The sequence below is a fragment of the Lagenorhynchus albirostris genome, chromosome 14 (genome assembly GCF_949774975.1).
Source record: "Lagenorhynchus albirostris chromosome 14, mLagAlb1.1, whole genome shotgun sequence".
NCBI lineage: Eukaryota > Metazoa > Chordata > Mammalia > Artiodactyla > Delphinidae > Lagenorhynchus > Lagenorhynchus albirostris.
Genome location: NC_083108.1, coordinates 72,883,850 through 72,910,833, shown reverse-complemented (window position 1 = coordinate 72,910,833; position 26,984 = coordinate 72,883,850). Strand labels below are relative to the sequence as shown.

General features: G+C 38.3%; 1 protein-coding gene across 2 annotated transcripts in view; it reads left to right on the top strand.

Moving 5' to 3' along the window:
- Positions 1 to 26,984, top strand: part of HECTD4 (HECT domain E3 ubiquitin protein ligase 4) — a 190,945-nt gene that overhangs the window by 37,543 nt on the left and 126,418 nt on the right. For both annotated transcript variants that reach the window (XM_060170214.1, XM_060170213.1), the window contains exons 2-7: positions 11,089 to 11,606; positions 15,770 to 15,859; positions 16,522 to 16,652; positions 19,775 to 19,883; positions 20,554 to 20,692; positions 23,566 to 23,736. In XM_060170214.1, coding sequence (XP_060026197.1) covers positions 11,089 to 11,606; positions 15,770 to 15,859; positions 16,522 to 16,652; positions 19,775 to 19,883; positions 20,554 to 20,692; positions 23,566 to 23,736 — 1,158 coding nt within the window. The remainder of the gene's footprint in view (positions 1 to 11,088; positions 11,607 to 15,769; positions 15,860 to 16,521; positions 16,653 to 19,774; positions 19,884 to 20,553; positions 20,693 to 23,565; positions 23,737 to 26,984) is intronic.

The window sequence follows — 26,984 nt, the reverse complement described above, 5'->3', positions numbered from 1 at the left end:
CAGGGGACACGGGTTCGTGCCCCAGTCTGGGAAGATCCCACATGCCGCGGAGCGGCTGGGCCCGTGAGCCATGGCCACTGAGCCTGCGCGTCCGGAGCCTGTGCTCCGCAACGGGAGAGGCCAAGACAGTGAGAGGCCCGCATACCGCAAAAAAAAAAAAAAAAAGTAATTTTAAAATGTATATCCTCATTTGATTAATTTGTTTGTTCTTTTGTTGTGCTCCTTAAGGGTAAGCATTTAAGCAAATATATTTACTTAGGAAACTAGATTAATCATAGTTGTTTTTACACAATTTTGAGAGTCTATTAGCAAAATTAAGTTTTTATTAAAGTTTCTATTAGCAAAATTAAGTGGCTAATTGAGGTGATTTAGCTAGTCTTTTTAAAGACTGCTCTCTTTAATAGAATCCTAGCATTTGAAGAAGAAATCCTTGTGTGTCATTTATATTACAAGAACTGTAATAAAGAGCCATCCAGTTTCTTCTTGATTGTGACCAGTGGAGGGGCTCTTAGAACCTCTTAAGCTTTTGGTTTTGGCAAGCTTTTTTTTAAAAAACACTTTTCTCATAAAAATTTGGAAAATTGCCCCAAAATATTGAAGTAGACAGAATTGCATAATGAACCCTTATGTACTCATCACCAACTTCGACAATTTTCAACTCATGGCTGACTTGTTTCACCTATGCTGCCACCTATTTCTCTTTCCCATATTATTCCCATATTATTTTAAAGTAAATCCATGACATCCTATCACTTTATCCATAAGTATTTCAACATGTATCTAAAAGATGAGGACTCCTTTAAAAAAACATAATCATAATATTTCATATCTTTAAAAATTAACAATATTTCTTTAATATAATTAAATACACAGTCAGCATTCACATTTCCAATTGTGATTGTGCTAATATTTTTAAAAGGTTGTTTGGATGAGGATATAAATAAGGATATAATGTTTTTTAAACTACATATTACTTCTCCTTCTCTTCTCTTTTTTTTTTCCTCTCCCTTGCAATTTATTTGTTGAAGAAAGTTGGTTCTTTGTCCTGTTGAGTTTCCTATGGTCTAGATTATGCTTATTGCACCCCCTTGGTATAGTTTAACATCTTTTTTCTGTCCTCTCTATTTCCTGTAAATTCATATTTGAATCTCACTTCTAGACCACAGTTCCATCATGTTTAAGTTTTTTTGTTTTTCCTTTATTTTTTGGCAAGATTGCTTTACGGGTGGTGGTGTATATTTTCATCATTAGGCACATAATGTCAGCTTATTTTTGCAGCTGCTAAAGCTCAATGCCTAGGTCTAGTACACTGAGATTGCAAAATGGTGATAGCCTGTCATTCCTTCATTTATTAGCTGGAATTCTTCTATACAGAGTTTTCTTTTATCAACTGTTTGCTTACCTAGGTGGACAGGTTATATAAGAAAGGCAGGGTAAATGATTGACTCTTTCCCTATATTAACCAGTTTACCAAAAATAGGGTTGGTTTGCCAACATCCTCCAATGGTGGGTTTTTAAAAAAATATTATAAATTTGTGGATTTAAATGTATTTGATGTGTTTCTGTCCATTGAACTTACTGTCCTTACTGGCTTGGCAAAATTATTGATTTTTAAAATGGACTGTCCTTTTTCCAAAGAAGATATGTGAATGACCTTATGAAAAGATGAAAAGCTTATGAAAAGATGCTCAACATCATTAGCCTTCAGGGAAATGAAAATCAAAACCACATGAGTTACCACTTCAAGCCCCCTTGGATGGCTCTAATCAAAAGACAGCTAATAACAAGTGTTAGCAATAATGTGGAGAAATTGAAATCTTTATACATTACTGGTGGGAATGTAACATGGTGCAGCCACTTTGGAAAACAGTTTAACAGTTCCTCCAAAAGGTAAACAGAGTTACCATATGATTTGGCAGTTTCACTCTTATGTTTTCATCCCTCTTGGTTATAAAGCTATGTCCATACAAAAACTTGTACTTGAATGTTCATAGCAGCATTGTTCATAATTGCCAAAAAATGGAAAGAACTTGTGTCCATTAACTGATGAATGGATAAATAAGATATGGTATATCCATTAAGTGGAATATTATTCAGCAATAAAAAGGAGTGAAGTACTGATACATACTACAACATGGACGAATTTTAAACAGTATGCTAAGTGAAAGAGGGCAGTCACAAAATACCCCTCAGTATGATTCCATTTCTATTAAATGTAAAGAAAATAGGTAAATCTATAGCAACAGTAGATTAGTGATTGCCTAGGGCTGAAAGATTTGGGGGGACATGGGGAGTGACTGCTAATTGGTACAGAATTTCTTTTGGAGGTGATGCAAATGTTCTAAAATTGTAATGAATGCACAACTGTCAATACGCTAAAAGCCATTGGATTGTATACTTTAAGTGGATGAATTTCGTGGTGTGTGAATTACATTAAAATAAGCCTTTTTATAAAGGTCATTATATTAAAAAAAAAAAAGGACTACCCAGAGTCATCCAGAGAGCCTGCTTTAGATGCAGATTCCGGGGTAATCCTAGACCTTTTGAAACAATGTTTATAATTGGATCCCAAGAATCTTTTTTGAAGAGTAAATACATCCAGGAATTCTGTTTGAATTATTATCAAGTTGTTTGTTAGGCTGTGCATCCCAGTAACTTCCTGTTTCTGCCTCTCCTGGAGCAATAAGGGACGAGAGTAAGTCTTCCTCTTCCACATGACAGCCCTTGAAACTTATGAAGGCAGCACCCCCTTCCAACTCACCTTTGTAGGCCACGCATCCCTAGTTCCTTACCATTTCTCATGTGACGTGATTGCCAGATTAGTCAAATCACCTCTTCTGGACACCCAGTCTGTTTAAGACCTTTTAAAATGAGGTACTTTGAACAGGATATTCCAGTTATAGTTTGCCCATTGCAGAATATAAATGGGATTATTACCTCCCTTGCTTCTGACACTGAAATTCTACTAATGTATTAAGATTATATTAACATTTTTAAAAATGGTGATGGCTCAAATGAAGCATGTGTTTAATTCAAACCTCCTTTACCCCACCCTCAGCACTCCCAGGTTTTATCTAGTTGGGTCTTCCTTTTAGGGTTATCTGGAAAAGTTCCCTTTCTTGGTGGTGACCTGGTCCAAAATAAGGAAGCATCTTTAATGTCCTAACAATTATTTAGCAGTTTCAAGTTTTTCAGAGCACTCCCTATACATTATTTCCTTTGACCTTAACAGTGTAAACCTGTCATTTTATAGATGTAGAAACACAGACTGAGAGAATTTAAGTAAAATGCATAAGGGGAGAGTTATTTGCAGAGGCTGGGCTAGAACCTAGTTTCCTTAACTCAGTGGTTTGTAATCTTGGCTGCACATTGCATTCACCTGTGGAGTTTAAAAAAAAACGAAAACGAAAACTAGGTTCCATCCCTAGATATTTTGAGTTAATCGGGTTGGGGTGGGACCTATTCGGTATTATTTAAAAGCTCTCAAGGCAGTTCTAATGTTTAGCCAGGGTTGAGCAACTGCCCTAACTCATATCCTCATGTTCCCTTCCCTGTCACATATATTTTCTTCATCTAATTGAAATAGTCTTACGTGGAAGAGGAAGAATTATTTTCCATTGCTCCAGAAGGCAGAATCACAATTAGTCCAAGTGAGAGAAGGTTACTCAGATGTACAGTGGGAACCAGGTGTACATCTTAAGAGAATTATTCTTGGAATTTATGTATCTTCTTATTCATTAATTTATCAAACTTTTATTTGCCAGACACTGTGCTAAGCTCTGGGGGTACAAATATGAATAAGACATGGTCTCCCCCTTTCAGAGCTCACAGTTGAAAGGGGGGACAGATTTAAATAACATTATAGTAGAGTGCGGTATGTGTTACACATATTGGGAGCTCTATAATTTCCTTCTTTGTTATATTTTTGTATTTGTAAATTGTCAACAGTGATTTTCTTACTAAGATATATTTATGCTAAGCATTTGGTGAATATGTCACAATGATAGTCTTTACATTAAGTACGTAATTCAAGCAATAACAGGTAAAGTTAGTCCTTGCATAGATATCTTTTTTTAAATACTCCTAATAATAAAATTTATAGTGTTGAAACCATTTTGAGAGTTCATTTCTACATCTTTCTCCGAATTTTATTTTGTTGATTACTAAGCATAGGAAGTTGATCTGTATTGGCTTTGTCAAGATATTGTGTTGGTGAAAAAAATGATTTTGTAACAGAGAAATTTTTAGATTTGAACTCTATGCCTCAGATCAGCTTTGAAGAATCACTCTATATACCACTCACTACATTTCCTTTATGGACATCATTTATTAAAAACAAATCATTGATACATTTCCTATTGAAATACCAGACACATTTATCCTTAGAGTTTGTATCTGACCCTCTGATAGAGGTATCTGACCCTCAGATAGAGGTATATCCTGGACAATACGGGAACACCAAAAAGTTATTCTGGGGAGGGGAAGAGGGAGGAAGAGAAGAGGGAGGAAATCAGAGTTTTTCAAAGTTGGCGGTGGAGCAGAGCTGGGTTCTGAATGATAGGTAGGATTTAGACTGAGTGGTATGGACATTCAGGCCACATCAGCAGGGAGATGGAAAAATGGGACCCTGATCATGGAACATGACAAAAGATGAAAACTGGGCAGGGACAGGACAAGATGGAACTTCTATGAAAAAGAATCTGAACAGTGATTTCTTATATGTGGGAGTCCTCAGAGTCCTAAAAATCCTGCTCTCAAAAGCAGTTGGACAGAGATCTGGGAAAAATCACCATGTGCTGGAGAAAGCTTTATAAGGGCTGAGCCACAGCTAATTAGTCTGGTGACAAGTCAGGGTCCACTCCTAGTTTTGGCACCAAGCTAGGGGCTAAAACTCGTGAGTTAAAGTGTGAAGTTTAATTGTGGTTATCATTTAAGACCCTTAAAGCCCCTTTTATTTTATTTTATTTTTTTAAACATTTTAAAAATTTTTATTTATTTTTGGCTGCATTGGGTCTTCGTTGCTGCACGCGGGCTTTCTCTAGTTGTGGCGAGTGGGGGCTACTCTTCGTTGTGGTGCACGGGCTTCTCATTGCAGTGGCTTCTCTTGTTGTGGAGCATGGGCTCTAGGCGCGTGGGCTTCAGTAGTTGTGGCTCGCGGGCTCTAGAGCGCACGCTCAACAGTTGTGGTACCCATGTGTAGTTGCTCCCCAGCATGTGGGATCTTCCCTGACCAGGGCTCGAACCCATGTCCCCGGCATTGGCAGGTGGATTCTTAACCATTGAGCCACCAGGGAAGTCCAAGACCCTTTAAAAAAAATAGGTGATGTTGAGAGTTTGAACATGTATTTCCAAGATTGGATAAGGTCATGCAGCTTCAGGGTCTAATTTAATTGATAAGGGATCCACTCTTGATTTAGGCTTTCGTTTTAGAGATAGAATTTCATCCTTCTATTTGTGATTCATTTACTTTGTTCACGTGAAATCTTTCTGATCTTTCAGTTGCCATATGCAATTCAATTTGGCCATGATTGCCATCTTCATAATGTAAAAATGGTAGGAAAATCTGTAGAAGGGTTTAAAAACTCACTCTAACATTTGAGAGGGTTTCGGTATTCTATAGACTCTACTGAAGTTTTGTCCTGGGCTTGTGAGTTTTGTCCTGGGCTTGTGAGTCTGGCCAGTTGATCTGCTTTGGAATAATCCAGGTATAAATTCCTTTTATGCTGACAGGTTCATATAATGAATTGAATCAGTTAATGTACCGTACTAGGGAGTATAGTAATTTATTTGGAGCTTGAGTGATCCTGAGTTTTAAATATCATTTCTTTTTGGAGAGTGAAACGTTTTATTGTTTACTGATAGTTCCCAGCATCTGTGGTGGTCTGTCCCATCCCACCACCAGTCCTTCAGTGAGAGAAACTGCTGCCAAAATTCAATAAATGGGACTAGTGAATTGATTTAAGGAAAGCACTTCCTATGGTACTTGTGATTGTTCTTTGTCAGATATGTCCCCCAAATGTTGATTATATCAATTGTGTCACTATTTGTTTGACTAGCAGTTATTTAAAGGTAGTGTTTGCTTCTGTAAAATACCAGCTCTAGTTAAGACTGCTTTTCTTCAATATAAACTATTCAACTTGTCATCACTATTTCTTTTTTTTTTAAACAGAGGAAAAAAACCCTCATGTTTCTATTACCACAAATACCAATGACATTTCAAAATTGAATAAGCATGTTTTACATAGTCCTTTTTATGGGGCATATACAGTTTGTTTTTTTTTTCCGGTACGCGGGCCTCTCACTGTTGTGGCCTCTCCCGTTGTGGAGCACAGGCTCCGGACGCGCAGGCTCTTCGGCCGTGGCTCACGGGTCCAGCCGCTCCACGGCATGTGGGATCCTCCCGGACTGGGGCATGAACCCGTGTCCCCTGCATCGGCAGGCAGACTCTCAACCACTGCGCCACCAGGGAAGCCCCATATACAGTTTTTATACTCCTTTTTATTGTGTAGTTTTAATTATTTTTTATTTATTGCATAATATTCCATTGTGATATGTTATAATTTAATTGAACCCTTCTGAATATTGAGATTGCTTCCACTTTTTCCACTATAATAAGACTGCAGTGAAAATCTCTGTGCATTTTTATTTCTGGAATGTTTCTTCAGGATAAATTCTTGAAAATGGGATTACTTTCTGTTTCTTTCAGAGGTAGGAGATAATATATCTTTTAGTGTCTATCTTGACCCTTTTAGAGGATTACATCTCTTCTATTCTGAAGAGCAAAGTAGATGGAAATTGAGATTAACATTTAGGGGAATATTGTAGTTCATTCCCTAATCTTGATTTTTCTACTAATTATTAGTCTAGTTAATTTCCTTATGCGTTTATACAGTATTCTCTATTACTTGAAAAGCCTCTATATTCTTATTCTCCCTACCATATTTACTTGAAATGCATGTTGGCGTTTTACATTTCTCATCATGGCTGACAGGTATATGTTCTGTGTTTTCCCAAATGAAAAAAAAATTGGCTAAAAGATGATCCTCTATACTTCTTTTTTTTTTTTTTTTGCCGTACGTGGGCCTCTCACTGTTGTGGCCTCTCCCATTGCGGAGCACAGGCTCCGGACGCGCAGGCTCAGCGGCCATGGCTCACGGGCCCAGCCTTTCTGCGGCATGTGGGATCTTCCCACATGGGAGGCGCAAACCCGTGTCCCCTGCATCGGCAGGCGGACTCTCAACCACCGCGCCACCAGGGAAGCCCTGTAGTTCTTTTTTTAAAAAATATTTATTTATTATTTATTTGGTTGCACCAGGTCTTAGTTACGGCAGGCGGGTTCCTTAGTTGTGGCACATGGGCTCCTTAGTTGCAGCTTGCAAGCTTCTTAGTTGTGGCTCGCTGGCTCCTTAGTTGCAGCATGTAGGCTTCTTAGTTGTGGCATGCATGTGGGATCTAGTTCGCTGACCAGGGATCAAACCGGGGCCCCCTGCATTGGGAGCGCAGAGTCTTAACCACTGCACCACAGGGGAAGTCCTGATCCTCTGTACTTCTTATGTCAAATATTGGAGTCTTGTTCAAAGCCAGATTTAGCTGGCAAAGAATATTTTGCCTACCTTCTCTTAGCTTTCCAGAATGATTGTTGTTTAGCTTAAAAATATGTATGTCATGTATGATAAAATTATATTAAGGCTACGAATTGCTTTGAGTGTCGTTCCCTTAATCGGGGTGACTTCAGCATTATCACCAAAGTACAGTTAGCAAACCTGTCTTCTGATTAAGGGTGACAGGGATCTTCCCTTTTCCTTAAATAGCCTTTTTCCTTTTTAAAGAAAAAGTATTAATTTTATAATGACATTACAGTTTTTTATCTTGGTCAAGAGCCATTACTAAGAGCAGTGGTTTTATATGAGGATCTGAGACAAATCATTTATTTAATATTCATAAATACCAGAATAGATCCTCCATAGCTGACTTACTAAAACCCAAAGGTATGATATCTTTATAAAATGATTTTAGGCCATGACCTTCAAACTTTAGAATTCTTAAAAACAGCAGCATATCAGACAGTTCTTAGTTTTCATAAGGCCATTGAAATGGATAATGCTGAGTAATCTAATGGATTTCTGAAAGCATAGTGTGCTTTAGTTACTGTTAAATCAATAAACATAACAGTCACTTAAGCGTGTATATTATATAATATTTGGTTAATTATATTATAACTCAAATCCTTTCAGAATATTTGTCTTTCAAGTGGAATGCCAAAAATATAACTGAAGTGCTTGTAAAAATAGAGCCATCAGAAAAATACAGAAGTATAGTATATATTTTTTCAGATAATCTTAATATTTGGCGTTAGCTACAGATTCTGTCATATACATCATTTTATGAACCATGAAGTATCATATTTCAGAAGCACTTATGTTTGAGATTGGTAATAAAACTAAATATCTGGGTTTAATATTACTGAATTGTTCTTTGATTCTTGTGTCCAATAAAAGCCTGTATTGAATTTTTTAGTAGTTGCTTCATATAACATAAGTTGCCGCTCAGCGTAGCATGAGTAAAAATGTATTTGGAGCACATATGTATTTAATTAATTAATTAATTTAAAAATAATTTTTTAAAATTAATTAATTAATTTATCTTTGGCTGCGTTGGGTCTTCGTTGCTGCGCCTGGGCTTTCTCTAGTTGTGGTGAGAGGGGGCTACTCTTCGTTTTGGTGCGCGGGCTTCTCATTGCGGTGGCTTCTCTTGTTGCAGAGCACAGGCTCTAGGTGCAAGGGCTTCAGTAGTTGTGACACGCAGGCTCTAGAGCACAGGCTCAGTAGTTGTGGCACATGGGCTTAGTTGCTCTGTGGCATGTGAGATCTTCCCTGACCAGAGCTCAAAGCTGTGCCCCCTGCATTGGCAGGTGGGTTCTTAACCACTGCGCCACCAGGGAAGTCCATATATGTATTTTATATCAAAGAGTTGTATTGGGTAGAGATCACAAAATCAGTATTGAAAAGCATTTAAAAAAATGCAACAAAATTTATTTGTTTAGATCTTCATACCTTGAGATGATCAAATTTAAAATTTTTTCATTTTTCACAACATTAAAAGTATCTCAGTCTTTGGTTGTTGATCGTAATGGTGGAAGCTGGTTACTGACTTTTTTGGGGAGCGATCTTAAAAAAAAAAAAAGATAATCTAGCTTCCTTAGATACAATTACTTAAGGGTAGATGGTTGCCCTTGAAATGTGATCGTTTTTAAAGGAATTTGTAGTTATTTTATCTGCTGTCATGCAAAAAATAATCAAAAGGGTAATTTGTGTTTGATGAATCGAGACAAAAGGGTAGGGGAATACAATTTTGTATGACTTGATGATAAAGGACATTTAATCAATCATTATTTGATACTGTTGTATTAAAAACTAAATTAAAATGTCCCTAGTTCTTATTTTTAATAATATGATTTGCAATATTGCTTTGCCCAATGATACCTAGTTGAATACAACCATAGCCTGATTAGAACTGTTTTAAATTTTATTTTAAAATTGTCATATGGTAGAATTGACCTTTTTTGGAGGAGTGGGTGTGCAGTTCCATGAATCTTAACACATGTATAGATTCACGTAACCACCAGCACAATCAGGATATAGAACAGTTTGTTTGCCTCCTCAAACTCCCTCATACTATCCCTATATAGTCACACCCTGCCTGTACCCCAGCCTCTGGCAACCACTGATCTGTTCTCTATCACTATAGATTTTTTTTTTCCAGAAAGTCATATAAATAGAATAATGCAGATGGAACCTTTTGAAATTGACTTCTTTCACTCAATAAAATGCCATTGAGATTCACTGAGGTGGTAGATATCACTGGTTCATTTCTTTTTATTGCTACGTTGTTGGTTGAAATTTTATGGCATTTGGATATTATTTCTGATCTCACACACTAGGACTGAAGTTTGAATTGGTTACTTTTTAAAACAATGAATATTTTTTCAAATCAGTTAAATGAGATACATACATAGTTAATTTTTTGAATTGGAATTTGTTTTCAAACTGAACATTTTTTCAGTTCAGTTTAGCGACTTGCATGTATAGCTAAGCTAGGCAGCTACAGGGATTACATTTCTCTGGAAGTTCTTGTTGTTTTATTGGGCTAACAGTTTTAAGGGCAAAATTTGAGATTAAAAAAAATATTTTGCAGTTTTATGAGAGAAATAAAGTGACCTATGACCCTTTAAAATTTCAGTGCCAATGACTTGACAGAATTTTTTTTGCTTTTATTCCAAGCCTCTCCCCACCCTGACTTTCTGGTCTACTGAGAACCAGACACCTCTGGCGCCTGATAATCTGTTTTAATGTGCTTGTTCCAAGAGTGGCCTCTTATTTGTTGGTTACAACAGTCTGTTCATTTTAACTTAGTCACACTTATATGCGTAAATTATTTGCATCATGAATTTAGTTTGATTCTTTATCTTCATAGCTGTTTCCTTTCCTAGTTGATTGAGGATTTAATGGTTTTATCATTTCCCCAGCTGCTGAAAATCTCAAGGAGGTCTCCTGATACTTGTATGTTCTTGGTGAGAAAATACGGGTGGATCCATTATCAGTGTGAACTGGATAAATCTATACCATGTTACCAATTGAAAGAGTGGATTAGCAGTAGTAAGAATGGAGTGTTCTCCAAAATCAAAGAATAATAAATAATCATTTATTAGTTGGTATATTAGATCTTGAAGATGAAACTTGTTCTGTTTTCACTGACAACCTACCTGGTAATAGAAGTTAGAGACATAGATTTATAACCTGAGCATTGAATAAATATTTACACCTCAACTTTCTAAAATAAGCTACTCAAATTAACTTTTGACCTCCACACTTAATTATTTTCATGATTTGGGTTCTAATCTCACTTTTAACAGGAGCATTAGCAGAAGTGCCAAGGAGAAAAATCTCTATCAGCAACCTGGCTTTGGCCACAATTAAAAGATTTTTTGATGTGGACCATTTTTAGATACCACTGGATAGATTTGCTTCCATAGATGAGAGCAGTGGTGAAAGCAATACATACCAACTTTTCTATTGGTTCTTTCCTTAGATTTTAACATTTGAAACCAAGAATCCGACGGAATTAGCAGAACGTTTGCGCTCTGTTTGTGGGAATCAGAGCAATGCGTATGCCCGCCTGCTGGAATACCGCCTGAACGCCTTGCGAGGACTGTGGAATGCCCAGCGCCAGCTGGCCTTGGAAGAACAGCATGAAAGGGAAAGTTCAGGTGATGAAGAAACTTTGGCCCTGCTCAAACGCCAGGGCTTGTTGCAGCAACCCGAGCAAGCTCCCTTCACGTCAAGGATGGGGCTCCTGCTGGTCTTCCCCCTTATTCAATCCCAGAGTAGAACAGACCCCTCTCTCTGTAACATAACTGCTGAGGTGCTATTGAACTGCCTTCGCGACTGCCAGCCTTTGAGCTTGACCAAGGAGCCTGCTGACTGTCTGAATGGAATCGAAACTTTGCTGTGCTCTTGGCTAGAGGAGACTTCTGACACAGGCCGACACATCCCACATAAGCAAAAAGAAAATGCTGCTGCTGCCCTGGTGGCTTTGGCATGTGCCAGGTAAGGAAAATCAAAGGTGCTAACTGGTGACCTTGTGATGGCTGCTTCCTGGGTGGGTGAGTGAATAAGAGGGCAAGCGTATTTGTTGGAAGTCTCAACATTCAGAAGTCCTTCTTCGTTTTCAGTATTGAATTTTGCAGCCTTGACAATGCATAAGATGCTTCCACCAAAACTTGGTACCAGGAGCTGGAGTTGAAACCCAAGTTCAAGTTTTTGCTTTCTGTTATACCATGATAACAGCTTAAACAGTTTAAAATGGAGAATCAGCACTTGCTATTGTCTACTCACCCTTAGATGGTTACTGTTTTACATCAGGTAGTTAGTAGAGGATGTTGTATCTGTATTTCTCCTGGAAGGACAGTCAAAAAATATGTAGAGCTTTTAATTTTTTTTTCCTGCATGTCTGTAAGGAGTATGTCAGTGAGTGAATGGGTTATTACTCACCTGGACTCAGTCACACAGACTTGGTCACAAATTATATTTCTGGACCTTGACGCTTGGCTCCATCAATTTAACTGATAGATCTCTCTGTGTGTAGCAAGATTTAATAGTGTACTGTCCTTCATTTGTAAGTTGATGTTACTGATGTACTGTCAATAGGAAATGTGCTTGGAGTTACTTTTCCAGGAGAGGATTTCTTACATTCTCCTGCCCAGTAAACTGTATGATCACTCTCACATATTTGTGAGAAAAAGTTTCACTACCTTTGCTTTCTTCTAACCTAATTGTCTAGGGACCAATTAGGACCACGGTCTGATAGATTAGTGTCACTAATCTCTCTCCCTTCATAATTTTTTCTTTGATTGAGTTATTCCTTTTGTTAGCAAAGAGAATGTGGAAAAGTTCTTCTTGGAGGATTATGAAGTTCCTAGCTTTAAGACTCCTTTCCCTATTTTTATGGTTTCAAAGTTGACCTTCAAATGGTTGAATCTGAAGCTATTTTTAAGGCACAATGGCACCAGCATTTATTGTCAGTTTCTTTGCCCTCAGCAAACTGTCATAGCCTAGTTTTAGATCCTTGAAGACTGTGGTTGATTATGGAAATCCTGACATGAGCTTAATTCTGGAGACATTATTGGGTGGTACTGAAATAAGTTTCCCTGTAAAGGCTTTATATTGGACTGATTTATTTTTTTTGGATATGCAGAAGACAGTTTTGAGCCCTAAATAGATTTGTTATTAATGCAAAAGTCCTACTTTGGGAAATTTTGCTTTTAGATAGTCCTATCTTTAGACAGATTTAGGATGTTTGGAATAATTATCAACTCTTTTTTTTGTGTGTGTGTGTGATATGGGGGCCTCTCACCGTTGTGGCCTCTCCTGTTGCGGAGCACAGGCTCCGGACACACAGGCTCAGTGGCCATGGCTCATGGGCCCAGCCGCTCCGCAGCATGTGGGATCTTCCCGGACTGGGGCACGAACCCGTGTCCCCTGCATCGGCAGGCGGACTCTCAACCACTGCGCCACCAGGGAAGCCCAATTATCAACTCTTTAGTTTCAAATGTTTTTAATGAACATGGGATCATAAAACTCACTTTTTTATTATGTACCCTAATTTAGTCTGAACCAAGAGAGAGTTATTGAAATCGCTTCAGGTACTTGAGATTCCAAATTCCGTTCAGCAGAAACGTTGAAATGAGTGTTTTTTATTTTCTTCTTCTTGGGTGTGTATTTTTGTTTTTGTTTTAGATGGTGCCTACATTATTGCTAATATTAACACCTTGTTCTAGACTTTATTTACCTCAGTCACGTACTTTTCAGTGTTAGATCATCTCCTTCAATGAAGTTATTTAGGAGCATATTATTGAACTTTTGAGATTGATGCTCTCAAAGACAGAACAGCGTTTCCAAAAAAATATTTTGAAGATGTTCATTCATTTCAACCAACTAACATTTATCGAACATATCTGATGTGCCAGGAACCTTGCTAGGTCTTAGGGAAATAATGACTCATGGTGACTCATGGTCTCTAATCTTACAGTTGAGTGGATTTCATTTTGTCAGTCATTATTGCTCATTTACCACGTGCAAGAGACTCTACTAGGCAGTGCGGATACAGCAGTGAGCAAGGTAAATGGTTCCTAAAATTGCAAGGTTTACATGAGACTGAGAGAGTCAAACAACTAGCAACAAATGCATATATAAGATAATTTCTGAGAGGGATGTTCACTGTAAGAAGACAAATCAGGATATTTTAATAATAGAGAATGACTTAAGTGGAGGTGGGGGCCAGCATTAGCTAGAGATACCAGGGAAGGCCTTACTGAATAGGAGACATTTGAGCTGAGGCCTAGATGATGAGAGCCAGCCAGCCATGCAAAAAAGCCAGTGACAGGGAGTTCCAGGCAAGAGGAGCAGCAAGTGGCACAAATCTGATCCTCTTTCTGTGCTTGGGGTAGGACAGCAAAGTGAGCAGGGTGGCTGGAATGCAATGGTAGCAGGAGACGGGCAGGAGATGAGAGTCCAGACCGTGTAGGGGCTTAGGAGCCATGGAAGGCGTTTCAATTTTACTATTTATTTATTTAGGCTGTGCCAGGTCTTAGTTGCAGAATGAAGGACCTTTTTAGTTGCAGCATGCAGACGTAGTTACAGCATGCATGTGGGATCTAGTTCCCTGACTAGGGATTGAAGCCGGGCCCCTTGCATTGGGAGCATGGAGTCTTACCCACTGGACCACCAGGGAAGTCCCTAAATTTTACTCTTAAAATCTGAATCTGGCAGCTAATAATATCTTATATTTGGTTTAATGTCTTAAATGTTCCATTGTGCCTTTGCCCCTTTCTTTTAACCTCGTTGTACCCCAGGGAGGTATCCTTATTGGACAGATGAAGAAGTAAAAACCCATAGGAATTTGGTAACAGGACTGAGATGGTGCCGCTGGTGAGTGGCAGAGCCGGGTTTCAGAGCCTGTGGGTCCTGACTCTCAACTTGTGCTTTTATACTGTGTCTCCTGCCTCCCTGCCTTATATGGTTCTTTGGTTTTGATTCTTTGAACACCAGAGATAGTGAAAGGGGCAATTAAGAGGAGGACTCGGGCTTCCCTGGTGGCGCAGTGGTTAAGAATTCGCCTGCCAATGCAGGAGACACGGGTTCGAGCCCTGGTCCGGGAATATCCCACATGCTGCGGAACAACTAAGCCCGTGTGCCACAACTACTGAAGCCCGTGCGCCTAGAGCCCGTGCTCCCAACAACAGAACCCACCACAATGAGAAGCCTGCACACCACAACCAAGAGTAGCCCCCACTTGCTGCAACCAGAGAAAAGCCCACGTGCAGCAACAAAGACCCAATGCAGCCAAAAATAAAAAATAAATAAAATTTTTTTTTTTAAAAAAAAGAGGAGGACTCTAGGCCTTCTTGGTCCTGTGTTAGGTATTCCATTTCTTTTTGGGGTTTAGGCACATGATACCTAGCAATTAAAGACTTGGCTAAGAGAATAAGGTAGCAATCTGAAGTCAGCCCATCTGATACTGGCGATCGTTTAGCTCAGGAAATGTTCTTGTGGTGATTTATACTTGGGATCTGGCCAGGTAAGTCTCGTGCATCTTAAAATCACCTTCTTTTAGATCCTGCTGACCAAAGTATAGACTTCCCAGAGCCTCAAGCTTTGGGAACCAAAAGGAAATTGGGTCTTAGTGAGCTCTGCAAGCATTACGGTCACATACTGCACAGCAGGGGAAAGCAGAAGGGACACCTCTCAGCACAAAGTATTAATTATTTGAATGTTTTCCTCTTCAGTCATATTTAATGTGTGAGATGTTTATGTAAAATGGATGAACTTAACAAAGAGATTAAGAAATTAAGCCTAGAAATACTGCTACACTTTTAAATATAACCTTTTCCTATGAAATATCTCCTTCAGCTAGAGATCAACTTGATGATGAAACAGTATCAGGCATAATAGCCACACATTCTTTGTGCTTGAGCTTTATGTTTTGAACTTTTATGTTAGGGGAACATTATTTACCTTTGAAAATACAAGAAGAATATCATAACTGGCATGGTAAGAATCACGTCTATTTTGACATTTTGTACAACATATCTACTGATTGGCAGAAGCAGACTCAATTTGGAAGCTCCCCGTGTGGTTAATAAAATTGACATTAACAACCTCATTTGACGTTTCAGTTGTGATGATTTTCTGTTCCTTCCTTTTATTTTTAGGGGATCATTGAAAACTTTTGTTCATACAGTCCATCTATTACAGAAGCAGACAGATCTAGGGTCCCTGCCTGTAGCCGACGTGCTGTATAGGTAAGTTGTCACTTTGGATCCTCACCCTCCTTCTACACAAGGGAGCCTTGTGCATAAAAGCTCTTTTAATAAGTAAATTGCTAAACTTTTTTTTTTTAATCAATTAATGACTCATTTTTAAATAGGTATGTTATTTTCATCTTAAGTAAGAATTTTGTTTCTTTCCTTCTTGGAAGGTGTTCCTAGAGCATGTTATTTTTCATTTTTTAATTTTTGTGGTAAAAAAAATGCAGTAGCTTGTCATGAATTCTTATTGTAGGTTTCAAGATAATAAGATGTTAAGGTATAAAGAAAAAAGTGAAAGTCATAATCTCACTACTCAAAGATAACCACTCCTAATGTTGTATGTGTTATATGTGTTTCCTAGTTCATACCCCTTTCTCTCCATCCCACCCCTTCTCTCTATCTCTCTCTCAGATATGTATACATGTAAAATATATGCATTTTACACACAGCTACAATTTTATTATAACATTTCCATAAGCACTACTTCGTAATTTTCTAATTTAAAAATACACGTATTGTTAATGTCTTTTCAGATGTATAGTATTTGTGTAGAACTATTTTAGTTTTCTGCTCTTTGAGATGTTAAGTAGACCTTTATCTTCTTGCTGAAATGGATAGTCTCGGTGTCTTTATGATTCTCTATCTCCCCTATTTAGGCTGTTGCTTTTGGAAGGGGGACCTGGATCCCCCTCCTGTTTGCTTGGTGGCAAACACATAGTATCATGGGGGTATGAAGACATGTTGCCTGCACCAGATAGCAACACTGGCTCCAGTTCTGAAAATAAAGGTAATGCAAGGGTTTTGGTCCTGTGATTGAAATTAAGATATGAAAAGAGTGGTTTTAGATAATTGTGGAAAACAATTTAGATATAACTCTGTATTCCTTTTAATTAAGAGCTCAAGGTTCCTATACAGGGTAATCATTGTCTGCTTTATCAGTAAAAGTATAAAAGCTGATACTCGGTGAGGTAAGAAAATGGATAGGTTTTACTATCGCAAGGGAAAAGGATCATCCGTACAGTCCTGCCAAGGAAGCATGAATTACTTAAATTCCTAGGTATTTGAATTTGGGCATGGGAGCCTTAAGTCCACGAATAGAGTATCAGGTCTTGTTGCCTGATGCTGTTGCTTTTAGTAACTTATTGTGTGTGTGTTGGTGAACCTCCTGTCCTACAAGCAAAAAAAAAAGTGTTCAAAGGAGCATGAATTGTTAAGTATCCCCTTTAAATAAAGGAGACTAGATTAAAATGTTTTTACAGTTTTACAGGTATTACATATCTGTTTATTCTATGATCTCAGTGAAAATGGCAGAAGGTCTCTGAAATGACCTGCAGTTAACTGACTTACCAGGTGAATTAGGCCTCTATTCGCTTGGTAGATGTACTGACCGGTGCCGTGGCACACAAAACCCATGAGGCCAGTAGGCTCTTCTTAGAGTCTGTGCATTGCTGCTCCCACCTACGGAGTTGCAGACTTGCCAAGAGTCTGCCTTGCTTCCAAACGTGTTTGTTATTGTAATTGGTACTTGTGATTATATCATTAAATATTACATAAGTGATAAAATAGGAATTTAAAAAACCCTAGGGAATTATTTACATTTAGAAATGGAAGGCTTTTAGGGCTTCCCTGTTGGTGCAGTGGTTAAGAATCCGCCTGCCAATGCAGGGGACATGGGTTCGAGCCCTGGTCTGGGAAGATCCCACATGCCATGGAGCAACTAAGCCCGTGTGCCACCAACTACTGAAGCCCGTGCGCCTAGAGCCCGTGCTCCGCAACAAGAGAAGCCACCGCAATGAGAAGCCCACGCACCACAATGAAGAGTAGCCCCTGCTCACCGCAACTAGAGAAAGCCTGTGTGCAGCAACGAAGACCCAACACAGCCAAAAAAAATTTAAATAAATAAATTAATTATTTTTTTTAAAAAATGGAATGCTTTAGAATGATTCAACAAAGCCAATCTCTAAGAAATTGGTATTCTCTAAGAAATTAGAGTGGGATTCAGAGTCTATTCTGCCCACCCCTTCTCACACTTTTGATGGGGACAGCTTTCCTAGGTAACTGTAAGGGAATGGGGTTCAGTCTAAGCAGTGGGCCATCCCCACACGTCTCATCCAGTGCCTGTGCCTTTTCACGGTCCATTGTTTCTTCCAGACAGTCATGTGAAAGTGGTGAGAGGAACAGAGGCAAGACTTCTGGATGTGAGTTACTATCTTCACTGACTCAACTAGAGTCAATAGGAGAAGCAAAAAGGCTCCAATGCCCAAGAAGTTCTTAAACATTATAGGTGGAAATTTATAAATTCATACAAAACCAAAACTCCTTTCTTTACTCTCTCCTTTTACTCCTTTTAGTATCTCCTTTGGAGTAATTTCTTACTGAGGATGATGGTATTAAGCTGATCTGTATGCTTTTCACTCTCTTGTACCTTTGGTTTTGCTCCTGGCTAGAGAATGTTTTTCTTATAAAAATTTAAAAAGTAGTCTTATTTAATTTTTAATATGTGGAAACATTCAACATACCCAGATGTTGAAAGCATACTACAGTAAACCCTGTATACCCATCACTCAGCTTCAACAAGTGTCAACTCTGGCCAATCTTGTTTTACTCTGTTACCTTGACTCTCACTCCTTGTCAGATCCATACTCAAAAGGCCTTGGCCTTAATCTAAAGAGTGATGAATAAATGTATATTTATAAGTTTTAAGTTAAAATAAAATGTTTAAGGAATGAAATTAATATTTTGAAAATGATTACCTACTTTTAACTGTTTTTTGAAGAACTAATAGGAACAAGTCTTGGTTATCTTGGATTAGTAGACTGAATTTTTAAGATAACCACATACTGAGTACTAATTTGAGTGCTGTTACACTGGATTTCTTATAATATGGCAAATAGTAGAGAAACTCCACTTAAACATAGTAAGTGGATTGATTTTGAAAATAAAAACAAAGTTTTATTTGTAAGCTCTCTTATTAAGGTAAATTCTCTAGAATATGTTAGTAAACCATTTACTATCATTCAGAGAGATACTATTTGTTTTAAGCTTGGGGAAGATACCCCTAAGGGTAAACATACTTGCTCTTTTTAAATAGAAATGATATTATACTTTTGTGCTGTGTCACTCCAGAAATTTAAAATTAGGATCTCTAGATGGAAAATCCACAAGGAGTAGATTTTAGTTCAATGTATATCATCAGTCTATCAACATAAAATCATTTGCCATTCATGGGGCCCTGGCTTTGTACCAGAGAGCACTGTGGGTGTTTACCTATGTTGTCTCATTTAACCATCACAGTAACTCTTGAGGTACATATTATCTTCATCTTACAGATGAAGAAACTGAAGTTCAAAGAGGCCCAAGGTCAACTAATAAGTGCCCCAAACTCTTAAATCTCACACCTTTTTTATTACACAATCCTTAGCGAAAGTATTGTATGCTTAGTCATTTCAGATTGGAGTTAGGAATGTATTTTTGCTTTTCAAAAAAAAAAAAGGAAAAAAAATCTTTGGCAGAGACTGAACCAGGTTCTTCTGCTAATAACTGTCTGACCTCTTTCCCTGATCTTGGTCTCTAATCCTACATGCATTTTGGAGTTTTGTTTTAGGTGTTCAAGCCATCTTCCCTGGAAGTCACGTTGAAGCACTTATTTTATTATTTTTATTTCTGGCAGTACTGTGCAGCTTGCAGGGATCTTAGTTCCCCGACCAGGGATCGAACCTGGGGACCGGCAGTGAGAGCACTGAGTCCTAACCCACTGGACTGCCAGGGAATTCCCAAGAAGCACTTATTTAAGAAATGGAAGATTATCTTTCATTCAGCCTCCTAATGGCTTTTTCATTCGAAAAAGCACGTTTATAATTTCATTAGAAAAAGCATGTATATAATTTACTTGTGAAAAAACGATTTCAGATGCTGACTTGGGACGCTGTGTCACGGCAGATGGTCTTTACCTGTATACTACTAACTCAGTTGGAAGAGGAGTAAGCAAATTGGGGTCTGGATTACATGGTACTCTCAGGTCAGTTGCATGGAACTTGCTGAATGATTTGGCTGGAACGTTTTCCTCATTACCTAAATCTGTGATGAAGACACCCGGGAGTGCGTGCTAACTCCCCATAGACTGATGAGTGACTAAACAAGTCTGAATGACTGGTTGTCTCTTATTGTCACTTTCTTTCTCTGGTTCTGTTAATGCATTTCAGCTTTGTTTTGACTCTATAAAGAGTTTGGTAGCCCTAAAATCATTGTTTCTAGCTTCTAGCCAGAAATTCCTCTGTGATCAGAATTTTTATATGAATGACTTCTCCATGTTGATAAATGGGTATTTTTCGAGTTAAGTCTTTTTGTTCTTGGATTTGACATTGGATCAGTGGTGATTTTTTTTTTCATTTGGGATATAAGATCTATGAATTGCTGCCAAAAGAAACCACAGTTTGAGATCCTTATGTATATTTAATTAGACCGTTTCCCCAACTTTTTCTCCTCTCCAATTTGTTGTGGGAAATTAATATTTGCCATAGTTTGTCAGTCTCAAAGTTAATATAATATGTTTATTCTCCTTCAGATGTTTTGCATACTTAGTTATTGAAAAGAAATTAGGAGGGAAATGTTGTTTTGTCTGTTGTAACTCATTGCAGGGTTTCAGACATGACCTGGTGACTTAGCCTGTATACCGTTTTTCCCCACAGAGGTTTTGTGTACTGCCGGAATGAGGAGCTGGAACCAGGATGGATTGCTTTTGGCAGTGGCAGTCTTCTCCACCGGCCTGTATCTTTTGACAATAAACCTCACTCTCTTTTCCAGGTCATTGACCAGAATACCCTTCAGGTAAACAGAACACCAAGGCTTTGTGTTTTATATTTTGGCGACAGTAAGGAATGTTTGTGACATCATCAGAAGGAATAATAACACAGCTGATATAGTTTCCTGCCGGAGTGACATCCTTTTAACTGTCATCGTTTGGGCATTCTGTTTTTTCTCTAATGTCTTAAGTTTTCCCACATGATCTGAGTGAATGTGCTCTCTAAGAGTTACTAAGGCCAACAAACTTTTTTTAGGATTAAAAAAATTTTAGAGAGTCAAAGATGGTATAAATCCCAGGTTTTTTTTTTTAACTAGATCTATTTTGGGAAGGCATTATCTCCCTATTCAATTTGTTCTAAACAGCCTTTCTGTGGGAATGGGAGCTTTGAAATGAGTTTAGATAAAAGCATTGTGCGCTTGGGATTGAGCTCATCCTTGGTGCTCTTAAAGCGCTCTGTGATGGCACTTGCTATATTATACTGAAATCGCCTGCTGTTGTGTCGAACTCCTCCCCAAGACCACACACACACCTTTAGGTCAGGACCCAGTCTTACTCATCTTTGTGTCCTTAGAATGTAGCACAACATTTGATTGATAATTGATAATAACAGTGTCTCTCTTTGCCAGGCTGTGGGTTTGGCAATTTACATACACTTCCTCTCCTTATCTGTGAGGTGTGACTACGGCAGTTTCATCTTACAGTTAAGGCACCTGAGGCTAGGCACGTTGTAAGCCCTCAGTAAGTGTTTGTCCTTCAATGAAGGAGTGAGCTTAGAGAGGTTAAGTATCTTGCCACACAATAATGGCAGCATGAGAACTTGAACCCATCTGCTCTAGAGTTTGAGCTCTTTATGCTACAACTTTCTGCCTTTCAACCAAAGTCAAACTGAACGGTTAGAGTTACTATCTGTGGAGTGAGTGCCCTGAGAGTAGTCACATCCAGGACTTAAGTGGGATGTTACATCTTTTCTTGTCTGTCACTCAACTGTGCCTTTCCTGGAGAACAGTCTTGCTCACCTTTGCATCTGCAGAGCACATAGGAGGTGCTCAAAAATTGTTTGTTTTTTTTTAATTTTATTTATTTTATTTTTGGCTGTGTTGGGTTTTTGTTGCTGCACGCGGGCTTTCTCTAGCTGTGGCGAAGGGGAGCTACTCTTCCTTGCGGAGCACGGGCTTCTCATTGCAGTGGCTTCTCTTGTTGCGGAGCATGGGCTCTAGATGCGCAGGCTTCAGTAGTTGCAGCACGCGGGCTTGGTAGTTGTGGCTCACGGGCTCTAGAGCGCAGGCTCAGTAGTTGTGGCGCGTGGGCTTAGTTGCTCTGCGGTATGTGGGATCTTCCTGGACCAGGGCTCGAACCTGTGTCCCCTGCACTGGCAGGCGGATTCTTAACCACTGCACCACAGTGGAAGCCCTCAAAAATTGTTAGATGAATAAAATAACAAATAGATGCCAAATTAACTTCATTTCTTATTAGTAATGCAGATAGATGAGAACATTGCCTGTTCTCATTTGAACAGGCAATTTGAAATAGCCTGGGGACTTAAACAGATGTTAAATCTTGGAACGTGGTTTACATTTGAAGTAATGTCAGTATCCTCTGTGCTTTTGCAGAAACTTTGATGCCCAAGAAAGCAGTGTTCTCACTAACTAGATAGGTGCGTTGGAACAATTTGTGGGTAGCTTAAGCCATTCAGTAGCTGTCAACTTTCTAGATGTCTTGGCATTACAGATTTCAAAGTGTGGTTATAGCAACTAAATGACTTTTTTAACTTTTGAGGTAGCAAAAACAAGTCTGGAAAAAAGTTCATATGAAATGAGTTCAGGGGTCTAAAGTAACCTTAGGAAAACTAGTGACCCACCCAAAGGGATGGAGTAACTGAAGGTCATTCTTACTGTCTCCTAAAGGCACCTGACCTTCTCTAATTATTTTTATTTGGGGATTTTCAGTTCTGTTTCTATTCTTGCATTTTTTTTTTTAAACCTAGTCAGCAGTTCTCTTGATTCTCATTTTCTCTTATTTTAAGTGCTTTTCTCTGGCAGTAAAAATTAGTATGTAATTGCACATTTAATATGAAATATGCAGAACTTATTCATTACACTGAAACTGAAAGATGTTTAGTATTAGAAACACATGCTTCATGTCTAATACAGAGAATGGGTGTTTGTCTTTTTCCTTCTGCTGGTCGTGGTGAATTTCAGTAAGCCCTCATGTGCTAAGTGAGGATCTGTGTGTACCTTCATCTCTTTACTCCTTCTCCCTCTTCTCTGCTTTCCCTTTTGTTTTTTTCTCACCTTTGCTTTTTTCCTTCCTTCCATAATTATTAATTTCTGGGTTAGACTCTGAATTAGGTGCTGGGAATATAAAGATGAATAAGATATAGTTCCTGTCCTTTAAATATACTTAAGCCTTAAATTTATATACTAAGGGAATTTCAGAAAGTACTGTTTCTCTAAAACTTTATTTTTTTCTTTTTTTTAACATCTTTATTGGAGTATAATTGCTTTACAATGTTGTGTTAGCTTTTGCTGTGTAACAAAGTGAATCAGCTATATGTATACATATATCCCCATATCCCCTAAAAAACTTTGTTTTTAATAAATGTTTGATAAAACACACATGCATAGCAGATTCAAAGTGTTTAGTAATACTTTTTCCTATTAAAATGTAATGGGAATTAATCTCAGGAATCTTTTAATCTATTGCATGGCCCATTGTATGAACTCTTATATTTCTGTCATATAATTTTCATATATTATTCTTAGAGGTAAATGTCAGTTTTATTTTGACCAGGAGGCCTATTGAATTCTCTTCTTGGACTTAATGGCATTAATGATGAACTGATAGAATCAGAATTTACATGTCACACTAATGAAGTTTTCCTCCCTTTCATGTTCAGGTGTGCCAGATGGTGCCAATGCCAGCCAATCACCTCCCTGTGGGCAGCACTATGAGCACCGTGCACCTTTCTTCAGATGGTACTTACTTCTATTGGATCTGGTCTCCTGCCAGTCTGAATGAGAAAACACCTAAGGGACATTCTGTCTTCATGGACATTTTTGAACTTGTGGTAAGTTTCAGTTTCTCATTTTATGTCTTTGCAGAGACATTTTTTACTTGCTTTCTTTTTATAATTGGTTTACAAAGGACCTAAGAAACTTGGAGTACTTCTACAGTGTGTTCACTCTTGCCTCAAAATTGACTTCTCTCTTGGATGTCTTTGAAGATTTCTTTGTTTGGAGTTGTATGACACAAATAAAGGCAAGGTTTTTGAAGGTTAATCTAGCAACAGAGTGGAGATAAGGATAGTTAATGTGTAGACAGTGGGCTTTTAAGTAGAAATGCTCATAAGCTTCTTGGAAATTTGGAACTAAATTGCACTAGCAAGATTGGGTCTACAGATGGATATTGGGAGTCCCCAAGAGAGATGACAGTTGATATTGTGAGAAGGCAGTCATTCATTCATTCATTAGATATTGGCTAAGTATCTACTGAGAACCAGGCATGGTGGTATCTAGGTGGTGGGAATACAGTGATGGGCAAGGGGGACAGGACCCTTGCTCAAATGGAGCTTGAATTTTGGCGGGTGGGTTGAGTTGTGGTGGTGGTGGAGAGACAAAACATTAACCATAAACAAGTGAACAGATACGTGGACAACATAATTTGAGGTAGTGAAGGAAAAGTAGTAGCTAACCAGATGAAGAAGTTGGGGAATAGGGAGGAAAGAACATAGTAGGAAAGGGAGACCACAAATGGAAAAGCTCTGTGGAGGGAGCGAGCATGTGTTTTATTGGAAATGACAGCGGGCCAGAGTGGTTGAGTGCAGAGAGAAGAGCTTGGGGCAAGGAGAGACTGGAAACCATGATGGTCCAGATCTGCACTGTCTAATATAATAGCTAGTAGCCACATGTGGCTATTTAAATTAATCAGAATTAAATACAATTAAAACTTCAGTTGCTCAGTTGCATTAGCCACGTTTCAAGTCCTCAGTAGCCACATGTGGCAGGCTAGTGGCTACCATGTTGAACATCAAAGATAGAGAACATTTCCATCATTGAAGAAAGGTCTGTTGGACAGCACTGGTCTAGATAATATTTGTAGAGACTTGTAAAGAAAAAATTGCCCCAAGCCAGGTCTGTGACAAAACCTTTTTATATAATGTAATTTACAACCTCCTTCTGGGAAGAAATTAGCATTCCTGAAGGAAAAAAAAAACACTGAAGCAATTTCTGATAAACTTTAATGGGGTTAAAACTTGTTCTGGGAAAGAAGTCATCCATCCTGCCAGTTAACTGTCAGTCTAGTAACCTTTAACTGTACATTCTTTTTTTTTTTCTATCTAGTTTCTCAGTATTCTCAAATCATTATCTTTTCTTATAAAATGTCTTAGCCAGAGTGAGTCTTTGAATTGATCTGCTAGAGATTGTACTACTAGAAGATGCGTTCATAATTAAATTGTTAGAAATGCCTTTTTTAAAAAGTTGTTTTTAAACAGACCTAACGAGCTAGTTAAAAGATTTATTAGGTCTTTGTCCTAAGAATAATGGGAAAACATCAAAGAATTCCCCTTTCCCTTATATGCTTTTGTTAAATTAAAAAATATCTATATCAAAGAAAAACATGTACATGGATTAAAACTTGAGGTAGCACATCTAGGCTCATAATGAAAAGTGAGAGTCTCTTGCCCCATCCCTAGCATGTTCCTTATAGACAGTTACTTTAATGGTGTCAGCTTTTCCTTCTTCTGGTGGCTGCTTTCATATTTCTAAGTAAAAGGCTTATATTGCTGTTTCTTGGTTTACTAACCCTATATATTTTGTGTGTGTGTGTGTGTGTGTGTGTGTGTTGTTTTTTTTGTTTTTTGCTGTGATAGATGAGCATTTGGCTCAGTTCATCCGCCTTTCTTTCCTCCTTCTTCCTAATGTATTTATTTCATTCATTTTAATTCCTCTTTGGAGGAGAATATCTTTGTAACTTATAGTTAACCTTTTATTACTTGTTCCTCAGCTCTAGGTAGTAGTAGTGTCCCTTCCTGCACGAACCCGTGTCCCCTGCATCGGCAGGCGGACTCTCAACCACTGCACCACCAGGGAAGCCCTATTCTTCTTTTTAAAATATGATGATGGCATTGTGATTATATAAGAAAATGTCCATATTTTTAGAGATGTGTAGTGAAGTATTCAGAAGTGGAATTACATGATGTCTAGGACATGCATTATTTATTTTTAAAAATTTTTACTGGAGTATAGTAGATTTACAGTGTTGTGTTAGTTTCAGGTGTACAGCAAAGTGAATCAGTTATACATATAAATATATCCACTCTTTTTTAGATTCTTTTCCCATATAGGCCATAACAGAGTATTGAGTAGAGTTCCCTGTGCTATACAGTAGGTCCTTATTAGTTATCTATTTTATATATAGTAGTGTGTATATGTCAGTCCCAAGTCTGGGATATGCTTTAAAATGCTTGAGCAAAAATAGATGGGTGGGTTAAACAGATTTGGCCGTATCTGGTTAATAGTTGAATCTGGATGATGGATATATGGAGGTTCACTATACTATTCACTATTTTTGCATTTTTGAAATTTTTCATCATAAGATAAAAAATTCTTAAGCATCACCGGCCACTAGTTTAGCAGCTTCTAAAATGCTGACTTGGGGGACTTGGTGGTCCAGTGGTTAAGACTTAGCCTTTCAGTGCAGGGGGTGCGGGTTCAATCCCTGGTCAGGGAGCTAAGATCCCACATGCCTTGCGGCCACAAAAGCAAAAACATAAAACAGAAGCAATGTTGTAATAAATTCCGTAAAGACTTTAAAAAAATGGCCCACATCAAAAAATATATTTAAAAAATAAAATAAAATGCTGACTTGGGAAGGTAAACATATATATCTATCTGGCTTTCTGCCTATGGTACTTTCACAGAAGGGAACACTGTGTAGCCATTAAAAAGCATGGGGCAGATCTGCATCGATTGAAGTAGATTAATTTCCAAGTTATATTGTTTACTACAAAAAGCTAGGTTCAGAGCACTGTGTGTAATCACTACCTGCTGTATGATAAAAGTTGTGGCTGGCGGGGAGGCGCGGATTCTCTCTGGAATTGTCCTTCTCCTATGATAACAGCTCTCCTCTCTCAGTGGATCACTCACCACAGCGTACAAATACATGAGAGGATATCCAGCCTTGAAAAATCAAAACCAACTCCCTTGACCCACACCCGCCTCCACTCCCCTATTCTTTGGCTCCCATTTACAGCAATATGCTTAAAAGAGTTTATTTTTACTGTTCTGTGTTCTTTCCTCCCATTCTCTCTTGAAC